This window comes from Haliotis cracherodii, unplaced genomic scaffold, assembly GCF_022045235.1.
Source record: "Haliotis cracherodii isolate W230 unplaced genomic scaffold, xgHalCrac1.p SCAF_2, whole genome shotgun sequence".
Lineage (NCBI taxonomy): Eukaryota > Metazoa > Mollusca > Gastropoda > Lepetellida > Haliotidae > Haliotis > Haliotis cracherodii.
The window spans coordinates 35,360,772-35,377,009 of NW_027266275.1; the positions used below are offsets into that span (position 1 = coordinate 35,360,772).

General features: G+C 38.0%; 1 protein-coding gene across 18 annotated transcripts in view; it reads right to left on the minus strand.

The window, feature by feature from the left end:
• LOC139468031 (calcium-activated potassium channel slowpoke-like) overlaps positions 1–16,238 on the minus strand; it is a 140,944-nt gene that overhangs the window by 30,975 nt on the left and 93,731 nt on the right. For 7 of the 18 annotated variants that reach the window (XM_071249714.1, XM_071249703.1, XM_071249717.1 and 4 more), the window contains exons 12-17: positions 12,515–12,670; positions 9,891–9,965; positions 6,522–6,634; positions 5,719–5,877; positions 4,916–4,992; positions 1,077–1,133 (exon numbers count right to left, since the gene is read on the minus strand). In XM_071249714.1, coding sequence (XP_071105815.1) covers positions 1,077–1,133; positions 4,916–4,992; positions 5,719–5,877; positions 6,522–6,634; positions 9,891–9,965; positions 12,515–12,670 — 637 coding nt within the window. Of the gene's footprint in view, positions 1–1,076; positions 1,134–2,845; positions 2,861–3,693; positions 3,730–4,915; positions 4,993–5,718; positions 5,878–6,521; positions 6,635–9,890; positions 9,966–12,514; positions 12,671–16,238 lie in introns of all 18 variants that reach the window. The other 11 variants (XM_071249718.1, XM_071249706.1, XM_071249704.1 and 8 more) reach the window with 6 other exon arrangements.

The window sequence follows — 16,238 nt, forward strand, 5'->3', positions numbered from 1 at the left end:
TGATGCAGCCAGGGTTTGAACCCAAGACTCTCCAGGCAGACGCTCTACCACTAGACCAAGGAGGCGGTCAAAGACATCAATGAAATGACACTCCATGTGAGGAGTTGTTAGACATACCTACATGTGCATGTTTTGTCCAACTGATCAAAGATAACCTACACTGTGGCATATAAAGTAGAATGTTTTCTTACATTTTATCAATATGTGGCAAACATATTCCCAGTTGGACAGTTAATCTAAATCACATTAAAAGGTTATTTATTACCTTGTATAAAACCAGCAGACATCCTTTAGAGTGAAATAGTTCTCACCAAATTATTCCCACAACACTGAAGTGATGGCAAAGAGCTTATAAAGGGGTGCTTGTTGGTTTGAAAACAGTAACAACAAATGAAACTATAGAGAGACAATGCTTAGCATGAGTCACTGAAGTGTCTTCAATCTGTTGAAATATTATTAGAGCAGTTTACATTCCTTGGTGCATTGTTAAAAGGTGAGACTGCAATGCGCAGTGGCATGCAAAGATTCATGCATTCTCATGCAATGAGTAATACTCATACACTCATATCGTCATAAACATCCAAGCACAACTTCATTTATTTACATCCAGAGACTGAGCACATTTTGAGCAAGAGCAAGAAATCAGTTTGAATAATACCAAACAGAAAGACCCACAATCAGATTCAAAAGGTAATCCTCATTAAAACTGATAATATTATTTATACAAAATATATATATAAAAATATATAAATATTATTTATAAGTAAACAGAATTCCTGGTCAAAAAGGTAATTCATAATGAATTTGCATAATGGCAAAAAGTTGTGAAAAATGGTGACAAAGGAATGTCTTGAGTAAAAGAGCCTTTGAACACACACATCGTCAATGAAACAGAGAGAAGAAAGTTTTGGACAGTGTATTGGTAGAGACTTGTTCAGGTTAACATGCATTCTGTACCACAACCTTAAGTTAGTGATCAAACAAGTTTTGACCCAAGTGTCAATGACACAAAACCCTTCCCAATGAAAAAGGTAGCAACATATACCAGGAACTTTAGCAAACTGAACAAATCATACATAAGAGATCCCATTCACTGGTATCATAGTCCAAGGACATTGTAGGCGACTCGTCAACTGAAATACACACATGGAGCTGCTGTAGAATCACACCAAGAATAGTCACCATTCAGGAATAGTCCACAGCTCATTTCAGGCTAGTCACAGCTCAGGCTAGTGGTTTAGAATAACTGATCTGGGAAAAAACCCAAGTTGTCCTTGATTTAGAGCCTGTGTCAAACCTGCAAAACAGTGCAGATTGCAGTCTTGGCCAAACTCTTTAAGACAACCAGCACAAACTTAGCTCTCAAAATCATTTACGTAGATTTTCAAATAATTATATGGGTGAATATTAGCTGACCCTACGAGACCAAACAGAATGTTACTAGACTTGGTTCTTCTACTAGAGGTGAAAGTTGCTGACTGAGATTGTGCACCTATGAAATTCGCTAATGCCAACATTTGGACAACATTCTGTTCTCTTGATGGAAAATATGGTCATGGAATAATTCCAGTTTGTCCTGACATTAAGAATTCAACCATGAAACCATTATCACCAAATAACTGGAAAATGACTTTCCTAAGTCGGGCATTCATCTTGCAGTAATTGTGGCGCCATCTGTGAACAGTAGCACACTAAATGGTGGTCAAAATCCCACTCATTCTGACACCTGACAATGCTTCTTGTTATGATTCCTATAAAAAAAGATGACTAACATATTTCTCCCATACCCTATGCGCAATTTCAGCAACTATATAAGTAAGTCTATCCTACACCTAATATATTTTTCATTTTTATGTGTATATTTATGTGTAACACTACAACCAGAATTACCAAACTGATTGGTATTTGTGATAATGTCTATTTTATCACCACACAAAGGTTAATTAAGCAATCACATTGATCAATAAAAATGACAAAACCATTTCCATAATCATAATTGTCCTAAATCCATTGTTCGTTTTTCTGTATTCGGATCTTTTTGATATTGTACCACAGTACTGATGCTCTCATGCTTATTCCAATAATTGCCATAGCATGTTATTATCTTGACTTTCTGATCCCAGTCCAATATAATTAAAATATGCCTTGTTCCAACCATACAACAAATCGTGCTTGTTCCCAAAATGACCAAACCCCTATTCTTCAAATGCTATTATTTTACTGAACTCTATGTTGCTTTTTCCAATAACTGTTATACCCTAATGCTTCAAGCATTATCATTACACTGACACTCTGTTGCTTTTTAATAACTGTTATACCGCAATTCTTCAAATGCTATTATTTTACTGAACTCTATGTTGCATTTTCCAATAACTGTTATACCCTTATGCTTCAAGCATTATCATCTTACTGACACACTGTTTCTTTTTAATAACTGTTATACCGCAATTCTTCCAACGCTATCATTTCACTGAACTCTATGTTGCTTGTTCCAATAACAGACCATGCTTAAAACTCTTTGCTGAATATTTCTTCCTCGTGATTGCAGAAAGTGAATCTACAATGACAATATACCAGTCTACATCCCAAAGTATGCATACATTAGATTTCTCTCCACCTCTACTGTACACATTTATAACCGATACGTACAGAACACCTGATACTTCCTCCTAGAACAATATCAGTCATAATACTAATCTGTATCTGTTTGAACTAAGTGTGTAAGCCTTTTCTTGCGCTAAAACTGTCTACGCTGATTCCAAACTAAAAACATGTGCCTATATTTCTCTACCACAAACTATGCATGCTTACTCCTACACACAGACACTATAAACATTCATATTACCCAACTCTTGCATGGCTGCACGCATGAAAACATATTTCCATGGATAAACAAACTTAACATGCCTTCAAACAGAACATTAAATTACTAATCTCATGGTCAAATCTCAAGAGCCCATCTGAAAATATTTAAATAATACTGGTTTGACTTTTGACATCTCACTTGCAGACAGACACATTGAACCTGATCCCTTCTTGAACATAGACACTTTAACATTAATGTTATATCATAGCCTGAAACATGTTATTCAACCAACAATAATTATTCCATCCAACACTGACAACAATCCAGTCCGCGACAACAACACTCGAGACAGATGACCTTCGGGACACCGACAGCAATACATGGTAAGGCCAAGTTCATGCAGGGTTCTTCTCCAACACTGGTCGACTTGTTCGTCCGAGCAACTAGCACTACACAACACACTATACACAGTCATTGCCCAGTGTTATATCATGGGTAAGTTTTGATTACACTAAGCACTTACTACCTATACAAGCACTCATTGCTTACATGAAGCACTTATTGCATACACCAAGCACTTCTTGCATGGAGCTCTTAGTATCACAATATCGCAAAATGTGATGGGTAGATGCGTTAGTCGTGATGATTACATGAGATGTGTTTTTAGAAAGCTGATTTCTTGATTCAAGTGACAACTATCTGATGACAGTGATGAGAGAATAGTGACAAATCACAGAACAGAACATGAATGGGCGGCACACAGTGAGTTATCATCTGCTTGGGGTGAGCAGTTGAGCGAGCGTTGAGCGAGCATTGAGCGAGCACACGAGCAGTATTGAGGGAACCACGCAGAAACACAGGTGCAAGAAGACGCTGTGAAGTACTACCTAGAACTGCTGCTGCTCCCTTCTTGAACATTGCCACTTTTAACATAAAGATGTGAAATATTGACAATTTCTTGCCACTTTTAACATAAAGATGTGAAATATTGACAATTTCTTGCCACTTTTAACATAAAGATGAGAAAGATTTAGAATCGAAATATTTATGATTATGAACATAAAGATGTGATGATATTTACAATTTCTTGCGAATTAATTATCAAATCAGTAAAAATTATGTATAATCTCTTGCCACTTGTAACATATAGTTTGTAGATATGTAGTCAACATGTAATATAAAGTTGTAATATAAATGAACACTCTCTTGCCACTGTAAACATAAAGATGGAATGATATGTGCGACGTGAATTTAACATACCATTTAAAAAAAGTAAAATTTCTAAACAAAGGTTACACCAGTCGCCACTGTTAATATTATGTATATTTGCCACTGGTAAGATGGCGCCAAAAATTGCCACTGTTAACATGGTATATAACATATATTACCACTGTTAACATGGTGCAATATTATATATATTGCCACTGTTAACATGTTGCAATATTACATATATTGCCACTATTAACATGGTATATTACATATATTGCCACTGTTAACATGTTGCAATATTACATCTATTGCCACTGTTAACATGTTTAACATTACATCTATTGCCACTGTCAACATGGTGCATTATTACATATATTGCCACTGTTAACATGGTATAATATTACATATATATCCATTGTTAACATGGTGCAATATTACATACACTGCCCCAGTTAACATTACACATATATTATACATTTTTAAATACAGCCTGTGCACTTGCCACTGTAACTGAAAAACACAATTTCTCATCCAAAGATTATAAAGAAACACTTCTCAAAGAAGTCTTTTCAAAATACACAGTAGTAAACTATGAAGACTTAGTCAATGTTAGAAGTTCAGTTAGATCTTTTGCTATCCATCTGTTTGAAGATTTCTTAAATTATGCAGATACTGTGGGCCAAAAACTGCCCTAATCCCTAGGCATCTTTTCATTGTTTCTGAAAGTGTTTGCATTTCAATTTTCAGTTCCTGAGAACATTTGTTAAAATCACTTATCCGATAAAAGTTTGAATGATTAACCTCTTAATAGCCTAGGACAGACACTGTAAGCAAGAGTTTCCTAATTCATTGTAACTGTCTGAAGGATAACTGTTTCTACTTAAACCCCTTTCTACTTACAAGGACGACAGCGACACTTCTTAATAGCACGGACATCGTTAACGTCGCTGTGGCAGGTTTTACAATAATAAAATGCTCTGAAACAAACACACACATTAAATATACATGGCATAACTCTTGTTAAGTATTGAACACATGTGGAGTGCGTCATGGAAAATGATAAACACAAAATCCTTTGGAATAGGCCTGTACACAGCCTCAGACCCATCCAGGCCAACAAACCTGGATTTGTCATTTACATCATTGAATTTTCTGTCCCTTTTGACACTAATGTGATTGACAAGATTCAGGTAATACATGGTAAACAATAGGATTTGGGAAGGGGTGAATTTAACCAGTAAATACAATGCAATACCTGGCCCTTGTATTAGGTTAATCTGTGACATAATCAGTAACTTTAAAAAAGCACTTTATAATAAATTTTCTTGATGGACACAATATATGAGGCTTCATAAAAGTCTATATTTTCTTAAATTCAAGGATATTTTAATATATCATTCGCTGCAAAATGCAAAACTGAACATTAAAGCCTCTTATTTATTGGTCTTGTTGTCAATGAAATGTAACTCACCTCTGCAAAATTTGGTAATTTTTACTGACAAATCATTCAGACTTGGGGCCAAATATCAGCCTCTGAGCAGTTCTAGATAGATCCTGAGAGTTGTGATTGCTTGACCATACCATCAGAAAATAGTACTTAAAACTCATTTTCATCAAATTTAACACGCCTTCCTTACATACCCATGTATCATGTTGTAGCAATACATCACCCCGTGATACATCATTGCCCAGGAGTGACCCACCTTTTGACCTCCTCCGCAGACTCGGCTATGAAGAATCCCTGCGTGGCATTCTCTATCTTCACCTTAGGTCCGGGATTAATAGCAAGAGTGCTCTCCCTTGTATCCTCCTGCCGGACTTCTATTGCCAGTAGAAGGAGCTTCAGCTTGACAAAACACAACCTAGAACACACGATAAACAAGGAAACTGAAACAGAGTCGGTGCTTGGTGAACTTGTTGCAAACTCATGGCAACCTACAATATATATCAGGCAAAGAACAGGCCATGAGTGCCCCATTTGTGAACTGCATTCCATGCTAAGTTTTGTTGTTTACCAGTTGCTATTACCGCTCACTAGAGTGAATGAGTGAGTATGGCTTTACTCCACTTTTAGCAATATTTCAGCAAAATCATGGTGGGGGACACCAGAAATGTGCTTCACACATTGTACCTATGTGAAGAATCAAACCTGGGTCTTCAGCGTGACGAGCAAACACTTTAACCACTAGGCTACCAAAACGCTACTCTCTCACAAGAAAGTTTAAAAGATGAAATGGGAAAATATTTGTCTTTATGTTGTTTCTTACTTTACCCTGCTGTCTTCCATCTATACCACAACAGGCTGTAAATAATGGACAATGGGTCAACTCAGTCTCACACTGACAATAAATCAGCAATGCATGTCCCATGTGAGGCACCAAGGCATCTGACCATTTTAATTAGGATTCCAAGGAAGGAACATTTGTGACTGAGAACCTCAAAACATCATCCCAAGGGACCTGTTAATAAAATGGCAGTAGAAGACAGGAAGTGACTTGTTACATACTCTGCCGCCTCCGGGAAGGTCATGCCGTTGAAGGCGCTGGACAAGTACTCCGTGTACATCTCCATTGCCGTCCCCCTCATATAGTCCGCCTGCCACTGAGCTCGATCAACACCCTGCAATGTCAAGGATGTAAAGTCATTAACTCCAACATGGTGCTGAACTCTGACTTAGAGTAGATCTGATGAAGGTGTTAGCACAGCAATCACAAACAAATTTCCACCTATGTTATCTTATTACTTTCATTGTTCTTACAGGTACATATATATGTTCTCTATCTCATAGCATATATTCACCTGATGAAGGAGTAAGAATGTTGTGTTTCTCATAATTAAGAACTTGACATCCATAGATTCTCTTCCTTATGTGTATCACTTCTAAAATGCCTTTCAAAGACTTAATCACAGACAAGTTTTCTTCTATCCTTGTTCAAGCAGAGGTTCAGTAAATCACTCACTTTGAACTGCCTAATACTGGTGTAACATTGCACACAATTGGCAAATATAAGCAGTTCAGTAAATCACTCACTTTGAACTGCCTAGTACTGGAGTAACATTGCACACAATTGGCCAATATAAGCAGTTCAGTAAATCACTCACTTTGAACTGCCTAATACTGGAGTAACATTGCACACAATTGGCCAATATAAGCAGTTCAGTAAAATACTCTCTTTGAACTGCCTAATACTGGAGTAACATTGCACACAATTGGCCAATATAAGCAGTTCAGTAAATCACTCTCTTTGAACTGCCTAATACTGGTGTAACATTGCACACAATTGGCCAATATAAGCAGTTCAGTAAATCACTCACTTTGAACTGCCTAATACTGGAGTAACATTGCACACAATTGGCCAATATAAGCAGTTCAGTAAATCACTCTCTTTGAACTGCCTAATACTGGTGTAACATTGCACACAATTGGCCAATATAAGCAGTTCAGTAAATCACTCACTTTGAACTGCCTAATACTGGAGAAACATTGCACACAATTGGCCAATATAAGCAGTTCAGTAAATCACTCACTTTGAACTGCCTAATACTGGAGTAACATTGCACACAATTGGCCAATATAAGCATGAAAGTGCTAGAGTTTCATGTTTGATGTGGACATATCCTTGGACATAAAAGTTTCAAATAAGACAACACCTCCAGCCAAACACAGGAACATATTAATGCACACCCTGTAGATGTAGTTTTATTTCAAGTCTCAAAATACCTGTCATTGAATTACTACTGATTTTTCTCTTAATAAAACTGACCAAGGACATAAGATTTTCAACACAACAATGCTGTCTACACGATTAAAGATACATATGGGAGAATTCTTTATGATATTTCAACTGGTCAACCAGTGAACTAACTATCCTATTGCTTTATGACTAGCTATCCTAATGCTTCATGACTAGCTATCCTAATGTTTTATGCTATTTCAAGTCAACTGGTTCACTAACTAGCCTAATGCTTAAAGATACCCACGTCAACTGGTTAACTAACTAGCCAACTGAAGTACTATAAGAAGGTATCTCAAACAGTTAGGGCTGAAAGAAGAAAATCTATCTGAAATGGAATAACCTTCTACAAAATTAGGCAACTTTGTGAAATCTAAAGCTAAACATAACCTTTGGAAATGTTCATTACTCATAGATTACCTGTGGTATCTTATGTTGCAAGTCAAATAGGAAGTAACACATGACGTTACATAATAAATGATTTGATTAAAAGTGAAGAAATGGATTCAGGAATAATCTTTAATCAACACTAATACAAACATCAGTGTTTCCTTCATAACACAATCTGTACCTTGAGGGTGAATGAGTGAGTGAGTGAGTGAGTGAGTTTGATTTTGTGCCAGTTATAGTGATATTCAAACCACGGTACACCTTAGACACCATGTTTGGAATCAAACCTGGGTGGAAGCCAAACCCTTGTTCTACTCCACCACCTAGTACCTTGAAAGATAATCCCACACAGTCAATGTTAGTGATTCCAAACATCTTCTAGCAGTGTGTTAGTCCCTTCAATAGCTTAGGTTACAAAGGCTATTTCTCCATGTTAAACATTCTTCCAACTGTTACAGCTGAAACCAGCAAGCTTCTGTTATATTGAAGGAAAAAAGGTGGTGGAATGGGGTTTAACATCGCGTCCAAGATTGTTGCACTTACATAGCGACGTGCATGTACGTGTGTGTGGCTGCTTGTACTAGTCCGGACTAGCACCAGGCAGGGTAACAACAAGTACCACCTTTTTTAACGTCTTTTGGTATGACCAGGCCGGGGATCGAACCCCGGATATTCCGCTCTCTGGGTGGATGCTCCACCGCTGGACCATGGAGGCGGTCCCTGAATGAAATAAGGAAATCCAGGACTCATCCTTTTAGGTAAAAACCTGTGCTGTGATGATCTGACTATAGTAGTAAGTGAGTGGATGTTGTTAACTCTGTGATCAGCATATTGGCCAATAATGAAATCTGGACCAGACAAACCAATTACTGAAAGCATGAGCAGCGACCACACAATCAAACAAGTCACTTATCCTGAGCACAGGATTAGACTAGACAGGGGACTGGGTTCCACTGGCCAGGCCAACAAGTTCATGGCCATCTCACTTTGCGATCCTCATTAGTCAGTCTTACAACAAGCATTGAGTCTGGGATAATTTGGCCCTCAAATCCCAATAGGTTGTTCTAACTATGTTCAATAAAACACCCTTCCACAATAAGCAACATCACACACTTAATCCACACATTACATTTATGGCAGCATGTGCAACACCACTGAAGGGATATCAAGGTCATGCTCTTTTGGTGAGGTCATTTTGAAATGTTGCCACATCATGTATTGAAGTCATATTAATTCAGGTGAAAGTTCTTGTATTTGTTATTTGCTGTTTAATACTGGACTCAGCAATATTCCAGCTGTATGACGATGGCCTGTACATAATCACGTCTAGACCGGAATCCAGTGATTGACATCATGAACATCCATCTCAACAAGTGGGATTAAATGACACCAATTAACCAAGTCGCTAGCCTGACATCCTGATGCATTTGGTCACCCCTTACAACCAGCATAGTTTGCTGGGAACCTATATTCTGATCCAGAATTCTTGCAATATTGAAATCATTTTGAACATTTGAACAAGTCTCACTGCACACATTGAAGTGATATCAAAGTAACACCCTTGTTGAATTGAAGTGATTTGAAATAGCAACCCAGCAAGTCTTGAAGTGATATCAAAGTAACACCCTTGTTATACTGAAGTGATATGAAATAGTAACACAGCATGTCTGGAAGTGATTTAGACAATTGCTCTTGTACGTGTTGAAGTGATAGTTAAGTAACACCACTGCATGTTTTGAAGTGATACTAACGCTCTTGTACACGTTGAAGGGAAATTCATCTGACAACGATGGCGCCATGATTCCACTTCCAGGCACCGCCAGCTGCTGTAGGAGGCAACACATGTCACATAGGCCCATACCTACTATGTATTAGTAGTATTAGTGTTTTAGAAAACTTACGCCCAGAAACTCCCCCTGCCAAAGATTACACTGCATACACAAAACATACCCTGAAGCAACACAAACATCCTGATAGAGGTGATAACAGCTGAAATAAAAAGGGAAGACTCTAGGACAACATGCACATCTAAAACAGAAGACAGAAAGTGTCACATAAAATAATGATAAACAGAAGGATTAAAAAAAAGGATAAACAGAAGAATTGAACAAAATATAAACAGGAGGATGGAGCACAAGATAAACATGGGGATCAAGCACAGGAAAACAGAAGGATTGAACAAAGGATTAACAGAAGGATTGAACATCAGATAAATATATAAACAGTAAGATTGAACAAAGGATAAACATGCATCAATAAAGAAGACTCATACAACACTTAAAATGGAAAAAGAATAATTCAAAGAATATAATAAAGATAAGTTTTGAAAATTAAAAAGATTTTTTAGAAAGATTATTATTCATTTTACCCTACTGACCATAATTTGAAGTGATCACTTTAACTAAAACATGTTTATGCAATCATTTGTTTAGACTTTTACAGTTTTACAAATAAAGTGTCTGTTAAATGGCCAAAGTTTCAAGTCAACTATGCTGAAAGAGATACACTCAGAACGAGGTTTGAGCACTCACTCTAACACATAAAGCAAGTGTATAGTGGTGAAGCAATCACAGAATAATACATAGAGGTACAAGGTGTCTTACATTAACTTCGAAACGAGCACCCAATATGGAATCACTGTTTGCCACTAGTAACTGATCCTAGTATTGGTACTGTGAGGCTTGTGATGTAGCATACACAATGTTCCTTCAGTATCAATGCAATCGTAAGGCAATACTTTTCATATTTTGCTCTTTATTGATCCACCAAACCAAAATTTCACAAATGTGGAATTGTAAATTTTGAAGACTGTCATTGTTTTTTAATTCCTTCGTAGTAAGTTAATATATTTCACTAAAAGACAAATTTTATTGTAGATCAAAATCTGAGCACTTTGTCCCCTGCAGTACTCCCTCTGGTCTCACTGACACACTGATCAGAGCTCATGCGTTGAGTGAGTGAGTGAGTTGGGTTTAACACCGTTTTGAACAGTATTTCAGTTATGCCACTGCGTGTCAGCTTGATGTGGGAGGAAATCCCGAAGTGGTGCAGGTCTCAGACGTTTACCACTTTGGTAAAACCCACAAGCATGGGTATGGTGCTAACAAACCTAGAAACATAATCGGGGCAAACCAGGAATCAAACCCACTCATGCATTGAAGGAATACAGGTAAATTACCAGAAGGAAATTAAAAGAATTAGGATTTATAAGAAACAATTGAATTTTGATGTATAGTAACTCCTTATGCTGGTAGTGATTTCTATTTACATGCAAAACAAGTTGCTGTGCGGTGACCCTTGTTGTTCTCAGTGTATCTCACACATGAGCCATGCAAACATCAATCATTATAAGAAACACATGCCTTTCTCAAATACTATATTTGACGTAATAAGCGCCCAGGACGCTCTCAAAATTAGAAATAGAGGGCTCTTATTAGAAGATTATTTTGGTGAAAATAAACCGAGTTGAAAGATACATTTCGTCCTTTATGCTGACAGCCTGAAATGTTTATATACGACCAATGTATTTTTCCAGAATTTAAATGCCCATAATTAAGGGTGCATAAATAAGTCTTGTGTACATTGATCAATCGGAAGGGGTGCTAATTGGGATTGTTCACTAGCCAATATATAGCCATGGGCGCTTATTACGTTGAATACGGTAACTGCTGTGAGTTTCTCACAGTGCTGTAAGGTGAGGGGAGCTAACTCTTCTCCTGTCTCCAGCTATTAGACTACCCTGTCCTTTATACTGGCTGTTACACTCACTTCCACATTCAAAGTCATGTAGGATGTCCTAACAGACAGTTTGACATTCAGAGAAAGATAACTACCGTACATTCCAACCCACTCATTTCTTCACAAATCCCTGGATCCCAAGATGGTACTTGTTGTGAGACACACATGCAGACATGCATGCACACAGACACAGATGCAGAGACACAGACATGGACACCCACACACACAGACATGTACACACACAGACACAGCCATTGTTTGTAGGATCTCATAGCGATCAATATGGCCTGGAGGACAGATGTCGTAATACCTCCAGCCCTTTCTCCATGGCCAACCCACTTGGCTATATGTTGAAGTGAACAGCTTGTCCTTTCAGTGAAGTACCCACCCTATGCCCCACCCTCTTCACCAAGTTCCCCATACACCATCACAACCACCCACCGTCCATCACCACCATTACAACTCCCAACCCACCACCATAAATACCTGCCCCAACATCACAAACACCTACCCACCCACCATCACACCCACCCACCATCACACCCACCCACCATCACAACCACCCACCCACCATCATCACCATTACAACTACCAACCCACCACCATAACTACCTGCCCCACCATCACAAACACCTACCTGCTTGTAGGACCTCATGGTAAAGAGGTTGGCCATGAGGGTTGAGAATCCAGGTGCTAGACAGCTCTGGGCGATGAATCCGAGTTTGAGTTCTGCAATACACACAGCATCATCCCCTCGTTTCCAGTCCCAGCTCGGGATGTTCAGCAGGTATGCCTGGAGAGCACAACATGATAGTTTCAACATTAGCTTTACTGTAGGTGTCAAGGTGGCACCAGTTAACAACATCAGCTACGTGGCTCAACTGGACATACCTACGAAGTATAAATGAATAGATGTTGTTTTATACCACAGTCAGCAATGTTACAGTATACAGTAATGGCTGCCTGTGAGAAGTCCAGTACGGACAAGGTAATCTGGTGGCAATTGTGGCACAATGACACAAGAAAGCTAGGTCATCCATTGTGACCAACTGATCCGTATTTATAAGGATCTCAGGACCAGCATGGTACTGGGGATCTGTTCTGCCCTGGAACCTCCACATCTGTATATAGGCTTCTTAAAATAAATGTTTTTTTGCCTGACCCGCTCCTAGTATTATATTTTTAAGCACTGGTAGGAAATGACTTTTACAAATAAAATTTCACTTTTTATGTCACCTCGAGCCAATACTTAATTATCAAGGGTATCATATCTGGATAATCAAGGATGACTTGAACCAAGTTGAATAGGACATAGCCAAGAATGAATCAAGTTTCTTTTTATAGATATGTAAACTACAAAGAAATAATATAATTAAACAAAATTTTCCTTCTCTGCTCATCATGAGAAACAAGAACATATTTTTAAACTATATTTTATTATTCATACAAATTTTTCAAAACTGGTCATTCTTTATTAGGGGCTGTGGGGTAGTCTAGTTGTTAAAGTGTTCGCTAGCCACACCGAAAACCCGGGTTTGATTCCCCATATGGATACAAAGTGTGAAGCCTGTGCCTGGTGTCCCCATATCGCTGTGATATTGCTGTGATATTGCTAAAAGTGGCGTAAATACTCACTCACTCATTCACTGTTTGTCTGTTGTTTAACGCAGCACTCAGCAATATTCCAGCTATATGATGGTGGTCTGTAAATAATCTTGTCTGGACCAGACAATCCAGTGACTGATATCATGAGCATCGATCCACACAATTGGGATACGATGACATGCATCAACCAAGTCAGCGAGCCTGACCACCCGATCCTGTTAGTCGCCTCTTACGACATGCAGAGTCGCCTTTTACGGCAATCATGGGTTGCTGAAGACCTATTCTACCACAGATCTTCATGGGTCCACTCACTTATTCTTTTTTTATTTAATTTTGTTTAATACATTATTTTCCAACATTAACTTAAACCTGTTTGTCTTAGGTAATAACCTTAACTGGTTTTAACTCATCAGTTACATGTTAAAATATATCATGTTCAGTGAACTACTGTTTTTAAACAAGTAAACGACAACTTCCTTGCACACTGGCACTTTTGTCATGAAGATTGCTTGAAAGGCAGTTGTTACTGGCAGAGCAAGACATGTTCTTCATGAACACCTGGTGTCATCATTGATTTACAACGATCCATTTACATAATTTTCAGCAGCATTTTGCCTTTTATGCCCTAAGGAATATGTTTGAGCACATTTTCGAGACTGATTATTCTCTGGCACTGAGTTTTTGAAATCTCTTATAAATAATTTGACAGGTATTATTGTACATGGTCACTCATTCACCAAACCGATTTGAGTTGAACGTCCATCGTAACTCCCATGCTTTAACACACACTTCCGATAGTTGTAGCGCTGAGATCCCACTGTGAAAGGAGCCCACGATCAATAACCTCAAGATTAGAGTGACACACCAACAGTTTGCCTGAGCGATGGAGTCATGTGTCCTTGTCTTCTGCCGGGGTCGCAAACGACCTTGACATTCATTTGTGACCACTTGTGTCATTCCGGGACAAGTTGGATGGAGACTTGTACCGAGTCTATGGCAACATTACTGTCTGGGTTCCATCTTCACTCAAGTGGGGATACAGAATTTTATAGTCAGCCTGCTTAACTACCGTACTCTCAAAAGCGATGCATAATCTTACATGGATATCTTCTTCAAACAGTTGCTATTGATTTCCAGTTGAGATTCTAGGAAAAATTAAGTTATATTCTTGCTTGTGTTCAGATAAAAAACCTTAAAAACCATGAATAAAAACAAAAGATATCAAGGAGGCATATTTTGAATGAAATGCTTGTAGCTATGCATGTTGACTGATTTGTTGTAAATAATATCAATCGATAGGGTTTGTCTAATGGAAGGGGTCAAGTATGATGAACGCTTGATCACATACATATTCATATATTCAAAAACAAGCCCAACAGGCAGCAATCTAGATGTCTCTCTGAAAGTTGTTTTTGTCATCCCTGTCCTCATCAGAATGGGAATTAAGACAAGAACAATCTCATCATTCATCATTACTTCTCATACAATCTGATTGGTAGGTTGCTCTCCTGCAAACACTCAGATGGTCAATAGGAACGTTAACCAGATTCTTAATACTGTTGTAAACTGACATTTAAATAAAACAGTTAAATTCACTTCCATCCTAGAATTTGTGTTCTGTAAAATGCACAAATATATCGGATTCTTTTTAATTCTGATCACAGTTGTTTCAACAGGAAAGAAAATTTTGAGGTGTGCCTTTAATTTTTATCTCAACATGTTTAAAAACAAATTCAAAGGATTAGGGCCATTTTGATCTGCAAATAGGTGAGTAGAAAGGTGGAATATTGCAACAAAGACATAATTACATTATCATCAAAATATAATAACGATCAAAATGAATGATTAAAATCTGATCTTGCTATCGCTGCACATAGATCTGACGACATCCATTACAGGTAACTTCAGAACGACCATTCTTAACTTTGACCGACCAAGGAAAGGACTAACAGGAAGTCGACATTAACCAATCAGAGCAGCTTTCTCCAACTTCACGGACTAGTTTTAAACAAAGTTCTCATTTCAAAATTTGAAAACTGAACAAAAGAAAAATGTGTTATGTCTAATAGACGGCCAGGGTTATATCGCAGTACTTTCTTTCCACAGGCTATGGATAGTCTCTTCTGTTCAAATATTTATCCCATAGAAGCGAGAGAGAGACAACAATTTTAACAGAATCAGTTGTACAGCTTGTAACTGTTGTTCGGATGCCTCATGTTAACCTTTTTGAGGTTGCATGAAAACCTGATGGCACTAAGACCTGATTTAATGAGATCGGGTTTCACACCGCTGTGAGCAATATCACTGCAGGAACACAAGAAATCGGTTTCACAAATTGCATCCATTGGGAAATCAAACCCAGGCCTTTGACATGACAAATGAATGCTTTAACCACAAGGTTAGCCCATGCCTATGACCAAACTGATATGTTGTCATAGTCTCATACAAACACATGGAGCAAGCATCAATTCCTTGGAGAATACAATCTAAACGCGAAGCAGAATAATTAGCGTTCATGAACCTTGCTTTACAAGGGAATGTGATGATAGAATAATAATGACAGCCACATCAAAAGCCTACCTAGATACATCGGCCATAATTTTCAATTATTTATTTCCTATTGAGTACATCTGAAGCCGCCATGAAACACTGCCAATTGTGCGGTCAATGCTAATAATATCATCCTACAACTGCTTCACATTTACCAGGCTTATCTGCTTAGTGACATTTAATATTCCTGTGGTCAACACTACTGG